We start from the raw sequence: 21,644 nt of genomic DNA on the forward strand, positions 1-21,644 counted from the left end.
AGCCACGAGCCGCCGCAAGCCACTGGAGCCTTCGCGAGAGATTCTCTGCGGACCAGCCACCACGCCACCACCTCTTCTGATCTTGGCGTCGGCAGCAACCCCAAGCGCCTCCGGATCCATCCCCGACCGCGACACCGAGCTCACCTTAGTGAATCGCCGGAGACCCCCTCTTCTTCCCTTCACGCCGCCATCCTACACGCCCTTGGTTCGCCCAGACTCGTTGCCGATGATGCCGCCGGTGCACGTCTTTGTCGAACCCATCTCTGCCCCCTAAAACCACCATTGTCATTGCCACCACTGAAACGCTACCGCGACTAGCCCCTCTGGAAAGTCTCACTGCCTAATTAACAGAGGGTATAGAACCTTTGTGGTGCCTCATTGCTTAATCAACAGAGAACACGACCACCGAGCCTTGCCAAGACGATGTTTGGGGATTTGGAAATGAACTGAGGCATAGAGGTTTAAATTCCTGGTTTGTTTTGGCTTGTGATTGTTGTAATCACAGGGTGGTTGGGGTTAGATTTTCGTTCTTGCAGATGAATGGAATTGGGATTTTATGCGATGGGTTGGGTGTTTGAAACAGGAGTGAACTTGTCAATGGTAGTGGTAAGTTTGTTTCTCAATCTAGCATTGAATGGGGTGAGGGAATGGAAGGAACTGTAGAGGTCGGGAAATGAGCAAATGGTTTATTCTTTGTGTTTCAGGTATCGAACAGAGTGGAGAAGAGGAGATGACCATGATATATACACGGTTTGGAATATTCAAACAAACAATCACACACAAGCAGAGCATAAAGCTATTCTAACAACGACTGTGAATAAGATGCAGCTTGCTTACCTGTTGGAGCTCCTTTCTCTGTTGTTTGCCTCGTGCTTAGGATGGAATCCCCTTCCTTGCGGCTTTCTCTTGTTTTTTTTTTAAGTGAATGATGGATGTTGTGACAAAGGTGAAAGGGGCTTGGTGTTGGAGGTCAAGGGAGTCTAAGAGTTTGTCTTTGGTTGTGGTAACCAGAGTGGATTATGGTTGAAGGTGGAGGTGTTGGCGATCCAAAGAGTCTACGAGTTTGCCTTTGGCTGTGATCATCAGGTGTGGGAGATGAATCTTGTTGAAACTTTGCAGCTTCAAGATGCTTCTCCCTTTTTTGGTTCCCCTGGTCCTGAGGTGTCTGATAGATGGAAGCCAGAAGATGAATTCCCCCAAAAATGGTTCCCCCTTCGCCATATTCACGGGTCAGATGAAACCAAAGTCAAAAGCGTGGCCTGTTCAATGGTTGCTTCCTGCAACCACCCCTACTCTGCTTTGCTGTATTTCCTCTTAAGGTAAGCCAGCTAAAGACATTGTAGACGCATGCATGGCGCAGCAGAAAATTTGCACAAGAATGGGAGGTAGCGTGAAAAAGAAACAGACCAGAAGAGTTGAACTTCGCCATTTTTTCTTTTTGTCTTTTGGCAAATAAATTAAAGTAAAAAGAGGACAAAAACAAAATAAATTGACGTAAAAAAACTAAAATAAAACATAATGAAATAACTTCAAATAAATAAAAAAAAAAATAATTGAAATAAGATTAAAATAAAATAAGTAAAGCAAAATACAGTATATTAAAATAGACTCAAATACCATAACTTAAAATAACAAAGTAAAATAATTACAAAATAAAATTAGAATAACATACGATAACATAAAATAAATTTCATCAAAACTATATTATTTAGTCACCCGGACGAAATTGGGTGTTGACAGCTGCCCCTCTTTACTTAGATATTACTAGATAATATGAAAATTTAAAATTTCCATATTATCAAAGTAAAAGCTAAGTAAAGATAGAAACACTAATTTCGTCTGGGTTTCAAAAAAGGCGAAAAGAAAGAGGATTAGTACAAAGCAGATTCAAGAAAAAGGTGAGATTATAGAAGAATTCGACTATTTCCTAGCAGAGGACAGAAACGGAAAGAAAAACTTGAGCGTAGAATGTCAGGTAAACTGGGCTTTGGGGCAAGTGTGGAAACTGGGCTTTGTGGGCCAGTGTAGAAACTGGGCTTGGTGGGCCAGTGTAGAAACTGGGCTTGGGGGGCCAGTGTGGACTGGGCTTTGTGGGCCAGTGTAGAAACTGGACTTGGTGGGCCAGTGTGGAAACTGGGCTTGGTGGGCCAGTGTGGAAACTGGGCTTTGGGGGCCAGGCGAGCTGGGCTTTGTGGGCCAGTGTAGAAACTGGGCTTGGGGGGCCAGTGTGGACTGGGCTTTGTGGGCCAGTGTAGAAACTGAGCTTGGAGGCCAGTGTAGAAACTGGGCTTTGGGGGCCAGGCGAGCTGGGCTTTGTGGGCCAGTATGGAAACTGGGCTTTGTGGGCCAGTGTGAAAACTGGGCTTGGGGGCCAGTGTGAAACTGGGCTTGGAGGCCAGTGTGAAAACTGGGCTTGGGGGCCAGGCGAGCTGGGCTTTTGGGGGCCAGTGTAGAAACTGGGCTCTAGGGGCCAGGCGAGCTGGGCTTTGTGGGCCAGTGTGGAAACTGGGCTTTAGGGGCCAGTGTAGAAACTGGGCTTGGGGGCCAGGCGAGCTGGGCTTTTGGGGGCCAGTGTAGAAACTGGGCTTGGAGGCCAGTGTGAAAACTGGGCTTGGGGGCCAGGTGAGCTGGGCTTTTGGGGGCCAGTGTAGAAACTAGGCTTTGTGGGCCAGTGTGGAAACTGGGCTTTGGGGCCAGTGTTGAAACTGGGCTTTGGGGGCCAGTGTTGAAACTGGGCTTTGGGGGCCAGTGTAGAAACTGGGCTTTGGGGCCAGTGTAGAAACTGGGCTTTGGGGCCAGTGTTGAAACTGGGCTTTGGGGGCCAGTATGGAAACTGGGCTTTGGGGCCAGTGTAGAAACTGGGCTTGGGGGCCAGTGTTGAAACTGGGCTTCGGGGGCCAGTGTTGAAACTGGGCTTTGGGGGCCAGTGTAGAAACTGGGCTTTGGGGGCCAATGTGAAAATTGGGCTTTGATATTTTCGGAATTCTTGAAAGCTGTAATTTTGTGAAATGTTTTGTAATTTTGATAGAAATTTGATTTTTGAAAAGACGTCAAGGTGTTGAAACCCTTCATTACAAATTGTTAAAATCTTGATGCAAGATCAGGATGTCAAGACCCTAATATGAGAGAAAAAGCTTGATCGACCTAAAATAATATGGCTTGAGAGAGAAAATCTGAATGTTACTCTTTTTGTGTTTTTTAAGAAAGATTCGATAACCATTCATATGAATGAAGAAGGTTTCGATCAGAAGGACTTTCTTTTTGAGTGGATCGACGCCACATATGAAAACGATTGTTTTGTTTTGTGTGTTTTTTTTTTTTTTTTTTTTTGCTTGAGTCAAACGTCTTACTTGCAATCATCAAACTGGTCATTATTTTCAATGCTTCTAAAAGTGAGGAATGTCATACGTCCGAGATCTAACTTTGAGATTATTACATTTTTGACTTTTTCTTTCGAGACATCAATGCACACATGCTTGAATTTACGGGCAAGTGAAAAAATGGGAGCTGTTTAGAACAGTTTGGAAGAGAATGAGATAGCCATGCGGGCAAGTCACCTCCTACACTCCTCAAAGGAGATGCAATATGGAAATGTAAAGGGGAAACATGAGATACCCAAAAGTTGCCCCGGTTTGGTGTAATGAGTATGATGATGAATCCATGATAATTCGGGTGAAAAATTCAAGTAAGATCCGCAAAGTTGCCCCAATCTTGAGATTATGGGTTGATGAATTTCAAGAAAAAAATGTGTGGTGAGGTCCACCAAGCTACCCCAATTTTTGTTGTTGTTTTCTTTTTTTGCATGGGGTTTTGTTTGGAAGAGGTGGTGGGCATGAAAAGGACTGGCTAAAAGGATGACCCCAATTGCTTTGATTTTCCTTTGCATGCTTCTGGCTAGTTGGCAGGGAGATCCCCTCTTCTTGAGACATTAGTTTTTTCTCTTTTTTTTTCATTCATTTTCAAATTTTTTTTTGTTTGTTTTTTCTTGGACACATTGCAAGTCATTTCGTCTTATCGCAAAATTAAACTTTATGAAAATTTGAGCAAACATTATTCAATCTGTGTGGACTTTATTAGGCTTGTAATGTGGCTAAGGTCTAAAAGGTATTGGAAGAAAGGGTATAAGGCCCAAATGAATGCTTGTCGGTTTTTTTTTTTTGAAACAAGGGTTATCATCTGGCATTGCGTCAACTATTTGACCTTTTGAGCATTTTGGTTTTCTTGAATCTCCATTTTTCGTTTTTTTTTCATCATCACTTTGTGATTTTTTTTGTTCTTTTTTTGTTCACTCTTCTGGATGAAATTTCTTCGTTTGATCATTGAGTGTTCTTCATTTGCATCATGAGTTCACTCCTACCTGATGACAACCCTTGCTTGGGGATAATTTTGAAAAAGAGTTTATTTTTGGCTCAAACAGGGTGACAATGGATATATATTTTTTGCTTTTTAGATAAAGAAAGATGGCCACACATCATTTCAAATTCTGATTGCTTTATTTTCAAAAGATTAATTCTACGACTAGATGACCTCAACATGAGTTCTTTTTTCCTTTCTAGACTGCCCTTTCGGGTTTTCAATCTAGTGGGCTTATTTTCTTTTTGGAAGTTCTTTTGTTTCTCTCAATGGATTCAGGGATCACCCAACTAGCACAAGCGAGAGTAATTTTGGTCAAACCAATCTGCCCCAGTGTAAAGGTTCACTTTGTTAGTGAGGGCAGTGATAGTGTTTGTTGGGGAAAATCCTTTATTTTGGAAAAGGTAAATGGTGAAGGTTTTTAAGCAACATGCGCACAAACGTCTCGACAAAAAACGTCAAATTGTTATTTTTGATTCAACATTTGACCTCGGAATAATCTGACACTGCAACTTTTGTTTTCGATTATCATTTTTTATTCCTTTTTTGCTATTTTTGAAAAAAACAAGAGTTTGATGATTTACAAGAAAGACGAGTGACTCAAGATTGCCTTCATCATTTTTGTTTTTTCAATTTGTTCTTTGCGGCTTTCGTTCTCCACGACACCCTATTAGGACATGATTTCCAGTAAACCTTGGAGATACCTCGTAATGAAAGTTCACATTAAAAGTCATGGATGGTAACATGATATCAATGGACATAGCCCTCATAGCAAGACAATTCAAAACATGAGCAAAACAACATCAGTTTCGCCTTTTACAATAACCTATGCTTTCCCACATAGTCCTAGAGTCCTCTTCATTTGTTCATGGCATTTGTAGAGGCGAGCTCACGCCTTGTCAAAGTGCTGGATTGACTTTCTTCAAACTTTAAACATCCTGAATCGATCAAAGATTGCACTTTATGCTTTAAAGCCTTGCATGCCTCTGTTGAATGTCCACGCGCTCCTTCATGATAATCACACCTGGCATTTATGTCATAGTTCTTTGGGTAAGGAGGTCGCACAGGCCTGGTGGGACAAACCTCTATGAGGTTGTTGCGAAGAAGATCTGGCAGTAGCTCTGTATAGGTCATGGGGATAGGAGTAAAGTTGGCGACCTTTTCATCACGATTGTAATTCATTCGCTGAATGGCTTGATTGGACCCATAGGAATGTGACACTTGAGGATAGGCAGTAAAATGTGAATTAGCTCTTCGTTCTTCATGTCTAGGACCATACTCATTTAAACTTGCTACTAGCTTTGGGCCTAGTGCAATTTTTCCATTTCTTATGCCACCCTCAACCCTCTCTCCAATCACTACTATATCAGCAAAACTCGAGGAGACACTGCTTATCATGAGTTCATAAAATGGTGGTTGTAGAGTATTCAAAAGTATGGTAGTCATCTCCTTGTCGCTCAAAGGCGGTTCTACTTGAGCAGCAATTTCTCTCCACCTTTGGGCATATTCTCTGAATGATTCAGACTCTTTCTTCACCATGTTCTGCAGTTGTACTCTATCAGGTGTTAGATCTTTACTATATTCATATTGCCTTAGGAATGCATCAACCAGATCTTTCCATGAGTAGATGTGAGTAGTTTCTAAGCGCATGTACCAAGTTAGAGCCACACCAGTTAAACTTTCTTGGAAGCAATGAATCAAAAGTTTTTCATCATGGACATAAGCTGCCATTTTTCTGCAGTACATGGTTATGTGGCTCTTTGGGCAAGTATTTCCTCGATATTTCTCAAACTCTGGCAACTTGAACTTTGGAGGTATCACCACATCAGGAACTAAACATAGTTTTCTAGCATCTCCAAATTCAAAACTTCCTTCGCCCTCTATGGCTCTCAACCTCTTCTCGAGCATTTCTAATTTACCCTTGTCGTCCTTAAAATCTGTTGGTGTAACGACATAAGATGTTGACTTCATCTCGGGTTGTTCTTTCATTATCACGCTCTCAATACCTGGTTGGATCGTCTTCCCCGGAATTGTGAAAGTGGTTGCCCCAGGCTCGTCTTCTACTTCAACTGCATTATCTTCGGCCTTTTGAGCGTCAAGATCTTCCAAGTCCACTCCTGAGGGTGGAGTGTAATTCGGGGGAAGACCATAGGAAGGGAAAGTTTGTGCCTCTGGAACTCTTTGTTGTGGTCGTTGTGCGCACGAATCTCCAGGGCTTTGTAAGGCGTTCAGGGCCTCTAAGATTTGACTCATTTGTCCCTTCAGCTCTTGGATATCGGCTTTCATCCCCTCTTGAACTTCTCCTTGGTTCTCCATGATTTTTTCACTGGTTCGTGTCCCTTAGGGTGTTTTGGAGATTTAGCCGTATTATTATTTTTAAATCTGAATTTCATTAGATGAAATAAATTAAGAAAACGAAAATAAAAACGAGAAGAAAAAGAGAAAAGACAAAGTAACGCAATTACTATAGTAAGAAATTATAAAGATGTGAAAACATTGCCAAATGTATAATCTGGAAATTAACATGAAACAAAGGCAATAGGATGGCTCATCGTTCAGGAGTTCCAAAAAGTGAGTCATAGGAAGTCTTGGTCAACCGACTCGGGCTTTAGCCATCACATTCTTCATTTCTCTGATCAGTTTCTTGCAGCAATTGAGGAATGTTTCAATCCTCTTAGGCGGGTTGATGATTGACATTACAGAATCAGCATCAGCTAAGAACTTAGGACGTCTTCAATGGCTTCATTGGCAAGGGAAGCTAGCTGTGAGAGGCTTCTCTTCCAATTCTTGGTAATGTGTCCTTGTTCAATGACATACTCTTTCATCTGGATCATTATTTATGGATGTCTCCTTCTTAGCTTGATGCTAACATTCTTTTTCCAGTTTCTCAACTGCTACCTTCATCCGCTGCTCAGCATTATGAAGTTGCTTTTCACAATTTGGGTCAGGGGAGATTAACTTGAATGATAACTGGATTGTCTTAACTCTTTCTACGATCCACTGGCTGAGGGAATCTTTCATTAACAATCCATGATCTTGGGCCTCTCTCGAAGCGAAGAACATTGCCCCAAGCGTCTCTCACATGATGAAGCAATTCAACAAAGGTTCCTTCCTGCGTGGGTGGTACCCAGATTGCTTTTGTGCTAACACAGTATTGTGATTAGTACCACATCGAATACCCATGAGGGGTACATTAGGGTACTTACCGCAATGACATATGATGTGCGATCTTTGCTGCCAAGAAAACACATCATTTAGACCTTTCCTCCTCTAAGCCTGCATAGAGTTGCGCTCATTGATTTGCCTCTTTCATCTTTGGTTTATACTGCAACAACTCCTCCACGTGACATGTGGCATTCAGAATGGCCTTACTCATGCGAGAGATCTTCTTTCTGCATGGCAAATAACCTTGACTAAGGGTCTTGGAAACTTCAGTTAGGACAATAGTGACTGGATTCTTTAGAGCAAACTTTGTCTCCCACAAATGCATTCATGGTAGCTTAGTCGACAAAATCCTTGGTATTAGGAAAGGGCATGACACCATAGGGGATCAGTGCCTGTACAATCATGAATGTTTCCACTTTTCGATGCAAGTACCACTCCAAGTGTCCTCAAGAAAGACCTCATGTTGTACCCTTAAGAGTGAATTCACCATCTAACTTCATAGGGGTACTTTGTGATTCTCGCTAGCTACAAGTCGGGGTATACTGCCCCAGGTAGTTGTAGGGAATTTTTCCCTTGAGAGGTATATCTAAAATTTGCTCGAATTCTTCTACCATAGGCACCAATTGGAAATCCCAGAAAGTGAAACGTCTTAGTGGTGATTCATAGTACTGGGCTAAAACAGTAATGGCCGTGTTTGAACTTTCACCTTTAACAGGCTCAACAGATTCCCATACTCCTTCCTGAATGCATCCTTTTGGGGTTGTCTTCATTTTCTTCAGCAGTTCTCTCAGGCCATCCATATTACCCTCCTTTACTTCAATGGCTAACATTTCCTTTAAAATGTCTGAACTTGAACCCCCCTTGACTTCAGATCTCATGTTAATTTCCATTTTATCTTAAAGGCTTAGTCACAAATTTATAATTTCTCGACTATAATCCACAAAGTGTGACAAGACCATAAAAAGCACGAGCTAAAAAGAAAGAAGGCAAAAAGAAGAAAGAAGAAAGAAAAAAAAATGTATAAAGAGATATGATGATATATACAAGGTGTGTGATTTTTTTTAAGCGAACATGAGGGTTATGAAAATTGCACACATCCCCCTTTGTGCCCTAGAGAAGGTCCAACACTTAAGATTCAAGGTTAAGTATATGCAATCTCACAAGGATGGTTCCCTGAGTCTAAAGGTCAATGGTCATTAGAGTTATGGCCCCCTTCACAGCATCTCCACAACAGTCGAGTAATCAACTAGATGTGAAAACACAAATGAAGAAAACAGACTCTAGCTGGGGTTCTCACGATAGCCAAACAGGAAGTATGTCCCAAATGGCACCGCTACACAACCCCTCTATTTCTAAGTTACACTCAGGCCCGGGTATAGGGTCTCACTCATGATATGCATAAAGTGTGTGTGTGTGAAGGGAGAATGCAATGCATACCCCAAACCCTGACCTGCAAAACAACCAGAAGATTCCCAGACAGATATAACACGTATTCTACCCTAGGGTTCAATATCCAACAAGCAAATTTATTCACATGCGATTATTCAAATATCAAAGACAGATAAAGAAAAAGGGAAGAAAAACATAAAGAAAAACCATATTGAATTCGCGCATATAGTTAAATGGCTTGACTCTCTAAAAAAAGTCCCCAGTGGAGTCGCCATCTGTCGCAACCGGAATCGCGACGGGACGACGATCCAAAAAAGGAAACGAGTTTGAAAAGAGATTTGGAGTCGCCACCATAGTTTATTCTGGAAAACTACGGAAAAACCATAAAATGATAAGACACGGTCCGTGAAAACCAGATTCTAGGTTCGGGAGTCGGTTACGTGTAAGGAAGGTATTAGCACCCTACAACGCCTGCCTTAAGGCAGTACCTTTAACTAAATGCACGAATATGATGTGGTTTTCAAAATGTTTAACTATCCGCTAAAACAAATTTCTAAATAAACAAAATATATTTTTTAGTTTTTTGAGCCCGACAAGGATTGACCTTGCTCCTACGTATTCTCATTCAAAATGAGAAATCAGGGTTACGTAGTTCTTTTGATCTGTTTGAGAATTTTGTTTGGAAATTGTTTGAAAATTTGTTTTGAAATGATTTTGGATTTTTGGGAAGTGAACCTGACAAGGGCTAACCTTGCTCCTACGTATCTCCACTTTTGATGGAGAATCAAGGATCACGTAGTTCTGGCTAGAAATTGTCTGTTGCTTTGAAAGCGTTGTTTTTAGTTTTTGAAGATTTTTATATTTTTTTGATATTTTTATAAAGGACAGAGAGAGGTTTTTAGCACGAGGACGATGCGAGCGATCACACACGTACTTAACCTTTAAAACATATTTTTGGTATTTTTTTATTTAAGAAAGGGAAAAGGTTTTTAGCACAAGGACGATGCGAGCGATCACACATGTGCTTGACCTTTAAAATATATTTTTGTATTTTTATAAAAGAAAGAGAAAAGGTTTCTAACACAAGGACGATGCGAGCGATCACACATGTGCTTGACCTTAAAAATATATTTTTGTATTTTTTATAAAAGAAAGAGAAAAGGTTTTTAGCACAAGGACGATGCGAGCGATCACACATGCGCTTGACCTTAAAAATATATTTTTGTATTTTTTATAAAAGAAAGAGAAAAGGTTTTTAGCACAAGGACGATGCGAGCGATCACACATGTACTTAACCTTTAAAATATTTTTTGTATTTTTATAAAAGAAACAGAAAAGGTTTTTAGCACAAGGACGATGCATGCGATCACACATGTGCTTAAACCTTTAAAACATATTTTTGTAATTTTTGTATATATATATATATTTTTTATTTTTTTATGTATTATTAAATATGCATTTAAAATAAATAGATATTTAGAATAAATAAATAAAATAAAATAAAAACAATAAAAAAACAATAACAACAATAAAAATAATAAAATAAAATAAAAAACAAATAGAATAAAATAAATAAGGGAACAAAATAAAATGAATAAAGAAAAGCAAATAAATAAATAAGTACTAAAAATAAAACAAATAGTAGGGGTGCCTAAACTAATTTTATTTCCAACAGCGAACTGGGCCTAAGCCCAGACGGACAGGGGGCGTGAAAAGGAAAACAGGGGGAACAAAAACAACTTTGTTTAGTTTTGTTTTGGGCATGGCCCAGCGCTGGCCCAAAGAGGTGTGGGGGTGCGCGGGTGCGATGTAGGGATTACGCGAAGAAGAAAGGATTTTTATTTATTTTTTTGTTTGTTTGTTTTTTTTTAAAGAAGGTTGGTTTCTGAAAAACAGGCCCAAGGCCTTCCCTTTCAATCAGCAGAAGAAACCTTAGGGGTTTCCTTCTTCCTCCCCATTCTCAACTCTCAGCTCTCCAGAGACCTAGGGTCTTTTCCCTCTCCCGGAGGTTCGCCGCCGCCCCAGCCAGAACCGGCCATCGCGCCACCGCCTTCCATCAGCCTTGAAATCGTCGGCGACAGCAGGTACGCCCGAAACCAATGGCGACCACGACGTTGCTGCATCCAGCCACCGCCACACGCCCAAACCTCCATCTGACTGGCAGCCACGAGCCGCCGCAAGCCACTGGAGCCTTCGCGAGAGATTCTCTGCGGACCAGCCACCACGCCACCACCTCTTCTGATCTTGGCGTCGGCAGCAACCCCAAGCGCCTCCGGATCCATCCCCGACCGCGACACCGAGCTCACCTTAGTGAATCGCCGGAGACCCCCTCTTCTTCCCTTCACGCCGCCATCCTACACGCCCTTGGTTCGCCCAGACTCACTGCCGATGATGCCGCCGGTGCACGTCTTTGTCGAACCCATCTCTGCCCCCTAAAACCACCATTGTCATTGCCACCACTGAAACGCTACCGCGACTAGCCCCTCTGGAAAGTCTCACTGCCTAATTAACAGAGGGTATAGAACCTTTGTGGTGCCTCATTGCTTAATCAACAGAGAACACGACCACCGAGCCTTGCCAAGACGATGTTTGGGGATTTGGAAATGAACTGAGGCATAGAGGTTTAAATTCCTGGTTTGTTTTGGCTTGTGATTGTTGTAATCACAGGGTGGTTGGGGTTAGATTTTCGTTCTTGCAGATGAATGGAATTGGGATTTTATGCGATGGGTTGGGTGTTTGAAACAGGAGTGAACTTGTCAATGGTAGTGGTAAGTTTGTTTCTCAATCTAGCATTGAATGGGGTGAGGGAATGGAAGGAACTGTAGAGGTCGGGAAATGAGCAAATGGTTTATTCTTTGTGTTTCAGGTATCGAACAGAGTGGAGAAGAGGAGATGACCATGATATATACACGGTTTGGAATATTCAAACAAACAATCACACACAAGCAGAGCATAAAGCTATTCTAACAACGACTGTGAATAAGATGCAGCTTGCTTACCTGTTGGAGCTCCTTTCTCTGTTGTTTGCCTCGTGCTTAGGATGGAATCCCCTTCCTTGCGGCTTTCTCTTGTTTTTTTTTTAAGTGAATGATGGATGTTGTGACAAAGGTGAAAGGGGCTTGGTGTTGGAGGTCAAGGGAGTCTAAGAGTTTGTCTTTGGTTGTGGTAACCAGAGTGGATTATGGTTGAAGGTGGAGGTGTTGGCGATCCAAAGAGTCTACGAGTTTGCCTTTGGCTGTGGTCATCTGGTGTGGGAGATGAATCTTGTTGAAACTTTGCAGCTTCAAGATGCTTCTCCCTTTTTTGGTTCCCCTGGTCCTGAGGTGTCTGATAGATGGAAGCCAGAAGATGAATTCCCCCAAAAATGGTTCCCCCTTCGCCATATTCACGGGTCAGATGAAACCAAAGTCAAAAGCGTGGCCTGTTCAATGGTTGCTTCCTGCAACCACCCCTACTCTGCTTTGCTGTATTTCCTCTTAAGGTAAGCCAGCTAAAGACATTGTAGACGCATGCATGGCGCAGCAGAAAATTTGCACAAGAATGGGAGGTAGCGTGAAAAAGAAACAGACCAGAAGAGTTGAACTTCGCCATTTTTTCTTTTTGTCTTTTGGCAAATAAATTAAAGTAAAAAGAGGACAAAAACAAAATAAATTGACGTAAAAAAACTAAAATAAAACATAATGAAATAACTTCAAATAAATAAAAAAAAAAATAATTGAAATAAGATTAAAATAAAATAAGTAAAGCAAAATACAGTATATTAAAATAGACTCAAATACCATAACTTAAAATAACAAAGTAAAATAATTACAAAATAAAATTAGAATAACATACGATAACATAAAATAAATTTCATCAAAACTATATTATTTAGTCACCCGGACGAAATTGGGTGTTGACAGTTAGGTCTATAAATATCTTGCCTCTAAACACTTAAAATAACTTTTTATGAGAAGTTTAAATTTTGTTTTGAGAAACTCTCTGTGCAAAACAATGTGTGTATAAACCCTAGTGTTGGTAGAAGGAAATGCCTCCATTAATGTGTCTAAATGAGTGCATATTTGTTGTCGCAAGGTTAAGTTATTCATCCTTTTGTGTGTCAAAAGGAAGTGTCTATTATCCCTTGTTTATCAAGAGAGGTGAACTCTAAATCTCTACTATGCTCTGTGTTGAGATTGTTGATAGGTGGAGCACTGGTTTAGTTGAACCCACAATCTTAGTGATAATTGTGTTTTTGATGATGACAACACATAATTAATAATAACACATGTGTATACTGTGTTATACATGTCATATGCTTATGTTGACTTTGTTATATTTGTAAAAGCACATATATGAACATTATTGTGTTGATTATAGCATACCACTGTGATTGATATGTGATTTTATCTATGTATGTATAACATATGTTTTCAGAAATGAAAAACCACAAGCACTTTTTTTGAACTTTAAAGTGTGACAAAACAACAGTTTTTAAGTCGATTACATTATGGGTGAAATCAATTAAAACTCGTGGGTTTCCACAAATATTTTTCAAGTGTGTTGTGACGAATTTTGTGAAGAAAATTTTTCAAAAATGAGCTAAGTGTTTCTACTTAATCGATTACATGCAACTTGTATTCGACGAAGTTTGTTATTGATTTGAAAACTGTTTAGATGCTTGACATAACTATGACACCGATCATATTTTTAAATATGTTGAGCAAACATTTATGAAAAATCGATTATATTAATTGCGCATTCAATTAATGCAATTGACTGCTATTATTCTGTTAGGTTTAATGTCTCAATAGGTCCCTATTTTCACCCAGAATTTCAAATAGGTCCCTTTCTTTTTCGGCATCTCAATTGAGTCCTTATTTTTGTAAAATTGAATCAAATAGGACCTTTCCGTCAAATTGAAATGACGCCGTCATTATTTTCACCTAGAAATAAAGCATATTCTTCTTAACGGTGTCATTTCAATTTGACGGAAAGGTCCTATTTGATTCAATTTTACAAAAATAAGGATTCAATTGAGATGCCGAAAAAGAAAGGGACCTATCTGAAATTCTGAGTGAAAATAGGGACCTATTGAGACATTAAACCTATTCTGTTACAACTGTCAAATGTATTCGACTATATTAATAGTCTAATCGATTAAAATGCGTCTGTTTTGTGAAATACTATATATTGACACATGATTTGATTTCTAAAAAAACGAAGAAGAGAATTGATCTTTACACTTTCATATTTTTTCAGTGTACTCTATGTGATCTTAGAGAAGTGAGAAAAGCTCCAAGAACCAAGAACGACTGTGGTGATTTGAAGGTTTCTTGTGTAGCAAGGTTGAACTGCTTTGGAAACATCTAATCTTTATGCACTCAAAGGTGTTTTGTACGTGATCAGGAAAGCATTGGCAAACGCTTAGAATTGTTGGAGTTCCCTGTGGTGTATACAGGAAGAAGAACCGCGTTCTTGACTTTGAGAGTGTCTCAAAGGGTTTGATAGCAGAAGAGGGTGTTCTTGTTGCGTGTCATGTTGTTGTACTGCCTATATTTATATTAGTGGGTTAGAGAGGTGTTTTACATTTTGAGGTGAGGTTGCTGTAAAAACCTAGATCTTTATAGTGCATTGGCTTCCAACTCAGGTTGATTGGAAGGACACTAGATGCAGGCTTGGCCGAACCAGTATAAAAACCAGTGTTTGAGTTCTCTGATCCCTATCTCTATATATAATCGATTAATTTGTCATTGCATTCGATTAAGCTTACTGTTGCATTACATACAAACTTACTAGCGTTTCAAGAAAAGTTCAAAGACATCCTTCTGTGCGAAAAAGATTTTGAAAGCGAACGTTTTTACACATCACCAATTCACCTCCCCTCTTGATGTGAGAAACTAAGCACTCCTTTTTTAACACTCTGTATTGTAGGTTCTAGTATTTAGTTAATTTCTTCTTTAGAGAGATTAACAACTAGACGTAGGATCTTTTGATGTAAACTAGTATAAAAATAACTTGTGGAAACTTTCTCTTTCCCTTTATTCTTTGTTTATTTTTATTATTTAAAGGAATCTTTTTTATTGTAAAATCAGAATTTAGAAAGGGAAAATTTTCAAAAGGCACAATATTTAATCAGTAAACCAATTTGCCCCCCTATTGGTTTTGTTCATACGTTTTAAACATTCCACTACATATTCTTAACAATTGGTATCAAAGCTTTCTTTGATAGTTTTTCAAAAAGTTTACGAAAATGGCTAGACAACACCAAGTTTATGTCAAGGGTGCCTCCACCAAAAGACCTCTTTTCTTTACTGGTGATAACTATGCGTTCTGAAAAGTCAGAATGTAAATATTTTTAGGGTCTGTTGGCAAGGGTGTTTGAGAAGCTGTTGTAAATGGACCCATAGTTCCCATCATTATTGTAAATGATGTGAAAGAAGAAAAATCTTGTTTAGAATAGACTGCTGAAGAAAATAGGCGAACTTAGTTTGATGTAAGAGCTTGCAATATAATCTCTTCTACTTTGGTTTTAGATGTGTTTTATAGGATCTCAGTTTGCAAGACTACTTATGAGATGTGGGAAGTTCTTCGTGTTACTCATGAAGGAACTGACGAAGTGAAATGTGTAAGAAACAACATCCTCATACAAAACTGTGAGATGTTTCAAATTCAACAGGGTGAAACCATTGTTGATATACAAAGGCATTTCACACATATTGTCAACCATCTCTATAAACTAGGTAAAATCTTTGATACTAATGAATTGAAAATTAAGATTTTGAAATCCTTGAATAAGACTTGACAGCCAAAGGGTACTATGATCACCAAGTCTTAAGATTTGACATCCAAGTCAATGGCGGTGCTCTTTGGAAAATTGAGAGACAATGAACTCAAACTGAGCATATTATGTGCTGAAGAGGACTAAGGAAAGAAGAAAACCTTGGCCTTCAAAACTAAAGTTTCTAAAGGCAAAAGTTCGAAGAAGGATGATGAATCTAAAGATGAAAATTTGAATCTAATTGTGAAGAGATTTACCAAGTTCATGAAGTCCAAAGGAAAAAGAAAAATTCATTATTAAGAGTAATGTGAACCAAGGTTCATCATCAAAATACAAGTGTTACGGTTGTAGTGAGAAGGGGCATGTAAGAGCTGACTGTCCAAACAACAAAAAAGAGTGAGGAAAAAAAAGAAAAGAGATCTCACAAAAATTTAAAGGCGTACATCGCTTGGGATGACAACGACTCAAGGTCATCTAACTCAAGTGACTTTGATAATGAAGCTAACTTGTGCCAGATGGAAAATAATGATGACACTACAAGTCAAGTAAGTATTACCGGTTATAATGGGGATTATGTTGATTTAGAAAAAGCATTTATAGAACTTCTTGATGAGTCTGAAAAATTAAATGTTGTTCATGAAAAATTGAAACAAGATTTTAAAGAACTTCAAATTAAATACAAACTTACTTTAGATGAGCAAGTTATGCTGAAAATCAAAATCTCAAATTTAAAGATGAAGGAAATTTCCACATTAAATGTCAATCTTGTAAGAGTCAAATGTTTGATATTGATATATTAAAAAATTTGCTTAAAGAAGCTACAACAAATAAAACTATTGAAAAACAAGTAGTTTGCTAAAAAGGTTTCTAAACACAAGAATATTTCTAAAAAGAAAAACCTAATTAAGAGAACTCGTAGAGTTTGGATAGAAAAAGGAATGATTCTAAATTCGAAAGTCTCTTGTATTACTTGTTTTTATTGTATGAAACAGAAACATACGTTTATAAGTGAAATAAAAAGCACTATGGTGTTCCTTGTGGAAAATATGCTTGGTACAAGTCATGAAATGATTTTCCCATATTACTGTTATAAAGGTTAAAACATTTCGGGGGAGCTAGAAGTAAGGGGAAGCATACTTAAAGTACACATTATTCACTAAGATAGAAAAACCATACCATAACCAAATGCTTTCAAAACGATCTTGAAATATATTTCGTTTAGTATGAGTATTTGTTAACCATAGAAAGGGGAAAGATTGTTAAGACAAAAATCATCTAGAGAGTAGATTGTCTAAGCAATCCGAGTTTTGAAGTTTAACAAACAACATTGAGAGAAATATTATTGTGTAGGGAAAGTTGTTTGAAACAAGTAGTGTCTAGTAAAGAAACATCTTATAACGTTTGCTAAAAATGAAGTGCTTTGTTTCTCACACCAAGAGGGAGGGTTGAATTGGTGATGTGTAAAAATGATTGCTTTTAAAAACTTTTTCGCAAAGTAGGAGGTCTTTAAACTTTTCTTGAATCACAAGTAAATTTGTATGCAATGAAATAGTAAGCGTATTCGAATGCAATGATAGTATAATCGACTTAATGTACAAAGAAGAGATAAGAAAATTCAACCACTACAGTTTATACTGGTTCGGCCAAGCTTACATCTAGTGTCCTTCCACCTAACCCGAGATGGAAGCCAATGCACTATAAAGATCTGAGTTTTTACACCAAGGGTTTTACATCAACCTCACGTCAAAATTTAACTCACCTCTTTAACTCACTAATTTAAGTATAAGTAGCACACAAAACAGACAAGCAGCAAAAATAATCCTCTTCTGCTATCAACCCCTTTGAGATACCCCTCAAAGTCAAGAACCACGTTCTTCCTCCTGTATACACCACAGGGAACACCAGCAACACTCAGCGTTTGCCAAAGCTTTTCCTGATCACATAGAAAGCACCTTCCTGTGCAGAATGATCAGTCTTTTCTTATCAGTCATTTGCTTCACAAATAATCCTCAAGACTTTATCACCACGGTAATTCTTGATTATTGGAGCTTTTCTCTCTTTTGTAAGATCTCAAAGTACACACTGAAAAAGATATGAAAGTGTCAAGATCAATTCTTCTTACAGAAACCAAATCATGAGTCTATATATACTATAAGATCAATTCTTCTTACAGAAACCAAATCATGAGTCTATATATACTATAAGACAAATCAGATGCGTTTTAATCGATTACGCTATTAATCTAGTCGAATACAATTCACAATTATAAGAGATTAACAACAGTCAAATGCATTAATTGAAAGCGAAATTAATGTAATTGATTTGTAATAAATGCTTGGTCAACATATTTAAAAATATGATCGTTGTGACAATTATGTCAAGCATTTAAATAGTTTTCAAAAGTTTAACAGACTTAGTCAAATACAAGATGCATACTATTGATTAAGTAGAAAGACTTAGCATATATTTGAAAAATTTTCTTCTTAACATTCATCACAGCACACTTGAAATATATTTGTGCAAATATACAAGTTTTAATCGACTTAACCAATAATGTAATCGACTTAAAACTTGTTGTTTTGCCACACTTTAAAGTTCAAATAGCTAAAGCTAGGTGCTTATGATTTTTAACACAAATAAAAACAAATTTCTAACACAGTAGTATGCAATAATCAACACGACATGTTCATAGTTATGCTTAAACAAATATAACACAGTAAGCATATAAGCATGTAACATGTAACATACACTACAAGAAATGCGTTAATTACCGAAGCCTTACTACCGAAGGCCTTTAGATCGTCGGTAAATAACGTTTTCCGAAGGCTTGTGAACGTTTTCCGAAGGCTTGTGAGCCGCCGATAATATGTTCGATTAATTAGGGCCAAAAATAGGATATTCCCATTCTCGAATTCATTTCGCACCAAAGTAGTAATCTTCGTCTCCTCTCGAAGCTGGCTACGAAAACCCCCTTCCCCCTTGCTCGAAACCCTTCGCCCACAAAACCCTTGTCCTTTGCATCAATCCTAAGCACGAAACCTTGGAGGAGTGATTTGCAGTCATCCCTGTCCCAGCTGCCAGTGTGATTTTGGGCTGTATATCGCAACGTGGTGGGTTGGGAGGCTCTATTGGAGTTCAATAATGAAGAGAGGGTTAGAAATAGACTAATGCAAGTGATTGTAGAAACTAAAGAGTAAAGAAAGGTGCGAGTGCAAGCTAGGAAGCATTTCGGGTTGAGTGCGAGACGGGTGAGGTTACGGAGTTTGGAGGAAATATTTTGCGGAGAGGGTGAACACATTTTCAGGTATGGAGAGCTATTAATTCCTTGTTTGGATTAAACGTAATGGATGAAATCTGGTTTGAGTTGGACGAAACTAAAAGTCAAATTTGTATCTTTTGAGTTTAGAATATTGTATGATGGCTGGTGATTATTGAATTTAGTTATACTCTTAGTTATTGTGCTGATAAGATTAAATGTAACCAAGTAGTGCAAATGTTGTAGTTGCAAGGGATATTTAGGAAATAATGATGCAGAGAAGTTTTTGTAATATGGTCATGAGCATGTGGTTTTGAGGACTAAGTTAATATGTAGGAATGTTAAATACTGATGCATGAATGTATCATATTTGGGTAATGGGGTTAAAGCTATTTGTTAATTTGTTTGGACTATTTAATAAGAGAATGAAAGTTTATTTTGAGATACTTAACTGCTATTAAGATCAATTCAAAAACAAATCTATAAAAATCATTCAAAAACAGAGGTAAAATCCATTTAAACAAATTTTGAATGACTAAAGAAAGCTATAAATCAACTTAAAAATTAAAATCTTCAAGAAACTCAAAATTTCAATACTCAAAACCTACCAAAGCACTCTAAAACTAGGCTAAACAAGGTAAAAGTAAGAACTAAACTAAAATAGAAACAAACTTGTAAAGAAACTTCTTAATAAAGTCTTAAATGTCTAAAGAAAACTAAGAGCACTTCAAAAGTCACTAATTCTAAGAGATTCTAAAACTCACTAAAGAAAGCCTAAAAGTACACTCAAACTAGTATAGAAATGAGGACTACACTAATTGCAGTGCAGTAAAATGCACTGCAGCTTTGTAAACAAGTTTTAAATGTTAAAAGCAAGTTAAGAAACAACCTAAAACCTACCTCTCTACAAAAACTCAAAAATTGACTATTGAGAACCTAAAACTATGCTAGAAATCTCAAATCATGAAAAATTCTCTAAACTAACAGATGAAGCTGTAATGTAACTATCTAAACATGTTTTAAATGGTACAAGACTATTGAAAACTATGGTAACTAATGAAAATAGGAAAGAAATCAAAATCTGCTTATGAAAACCGGAAAGATGCACTAGAAAGGTCAAAAGTTGCAAATTGCACTAAAGTAACCTAAGAATGTGCAATGTTCTTATCCTAACAAGAGTAAAGTAGTCAAATGAAGCTAAGAAAGATGTCAAATTGTATCAAGTAGCTAAATATCAAAATTTGGCTACTTAAAACCTAAAAAGTGTACTAAATAGGTGAAAAAAATGGGAATTCACCTAAAGTAACCTAAGAATGTACAATCTTCATATCCTAACAACTTTAAAGTACTTAAATGAAACTAAGAAACATGTCAATTTCAAAGTAGTACACAAATCTCAAAATTAAAGTACTTAAAACCTAAAAAGTGTTGTAAATAAGCGACAATTTCGAAATTGACCTAAACTAACCTAACAATGTGTAATGTTCTTAGTCTAACAAGTTTAAAGAACTTAAATGAAGCTAAGAAAGATGTCAAATTTTATGAAGTAGCTAAATATCAAAATTTCAGTTTTAGGTACTTGTTTGCTTTTGAGTAGTTTCCTAGTGTCATTTCATTACTTTAGACTTGTTAGAATATTAACATTAGTTATTCTTAGTCTACTTTAGGTGAATTGCCATTTTCTCACCCTTTTAGTACACTTTTTTGGGTTCCAACTACTCAAACTTTGAGTTTTAGGTAGTTTATTGCTTTTGAGTAGTTTCCTAGCTTCATTTCACAACTTTAGACCTTTTAGGATGTGTAGAATACACATTCTTAGGTTACTATAGGTGAATTCCTAATTTCTCACCTATTTAGTACACCTTTTTAGGTTTTAAGTACCCAAATTTTGATATTTAGCTAAAGGTGAGAAATTTGCAATTCACCTAAAGTAGACTAATTTTAACTAATGTTAATATCCTAATAAGTCTAAATTAGTCAAGTGAAGATAGGAAACTACTCAAAAGCAAACAAGTACCTAAAACTCAAAGTTTGAGTAGTTTCAACCTAAAAAGTTCACTTAAAAGGTGACAAATTGCCAATTCACCAAAAGTAGAGTAATTTTAAGTAATGTTAACATCCTAACAAGTCTAAAGTAGTGAAATGATGGTAGGAAAGTGGTCATAAGATAAAAATTCCCTAAAACTCAAAATGACACTACTTAAAACCTTAAAAAATGTAGTAAAAAGTACCTAATTGAGTCATTACAGGTCAAATGTCGTTCTGCTGTGATTCTGTGATATTTGGAAGTTTAAACAAGTCCAAATTGATGTATTAAATCTGTTAGAACCATTGATATGAAGTTAGAATGACCTATATGCAATTTAGTATGTCAAACCATCATATTTGAGCCATTTTTGGAACTTGCAAAGTGAATCTGAGTTGCAGTTCTGTTTTATGCCTAATTAGAGTTTAAATAAGTGTATTTTGATGACTTAAAACTGTTAAAATGATTAGCAAAGTGTTAGAATGGCTTAGGCACAAAATCACTTTCAAAACCACCAATTTTGAGTCAATTTTGGGAAGTAGAAAGGTGATTTTGAGTAGCAGTTTGGTTTTGAGTTAAATTTGAGTTCTAACAAGTTTCAATTCACCAAACAAAGTTGTTGAAGTGGTGAAAAGCAAAGAATAACCTAAAACTCAAAGTTTGAGTATTTAGATGATAAAAGGTGTACTTATAAG

General features: G+C 37.6%; 1 protein-coding gene across 1 annotated transcript; it reads right to left on the reverse strand.

Moving 5' to 3' along the window:
- Positions 1–5,211: 5,211 nt before the first annotated feature.
- LOC148198285 (uncharacterized) lies at positions 5,212–6,669 on the reverse strand. The gene has a single exon (XM_088115740.1). It carries the CDS (start codon positions 6,667–6,669, stop codon positions 5,212–5,214), a length of 1,458 nt encoding a protein of 485 aa, XP_087971866.1.
- Between the last annotated feature and the right edge of the window lie 14,975 nt (positions 6,670–21,644).

This window comes from Vigna umbellata, chromosome 5, assembly GCF_029865625.1.
Source record: "Vigna umbellata cultivar VRB3 chromosome 5, Vumbellata_1.0, whole genome shotgun sequence".
Lineage (NCBI taxonomy): Eukaryota > Viridiplantae > Streptophyta > Magnoliopsida > Fabales > Fabaceae > Vigna > Vigna umbellata.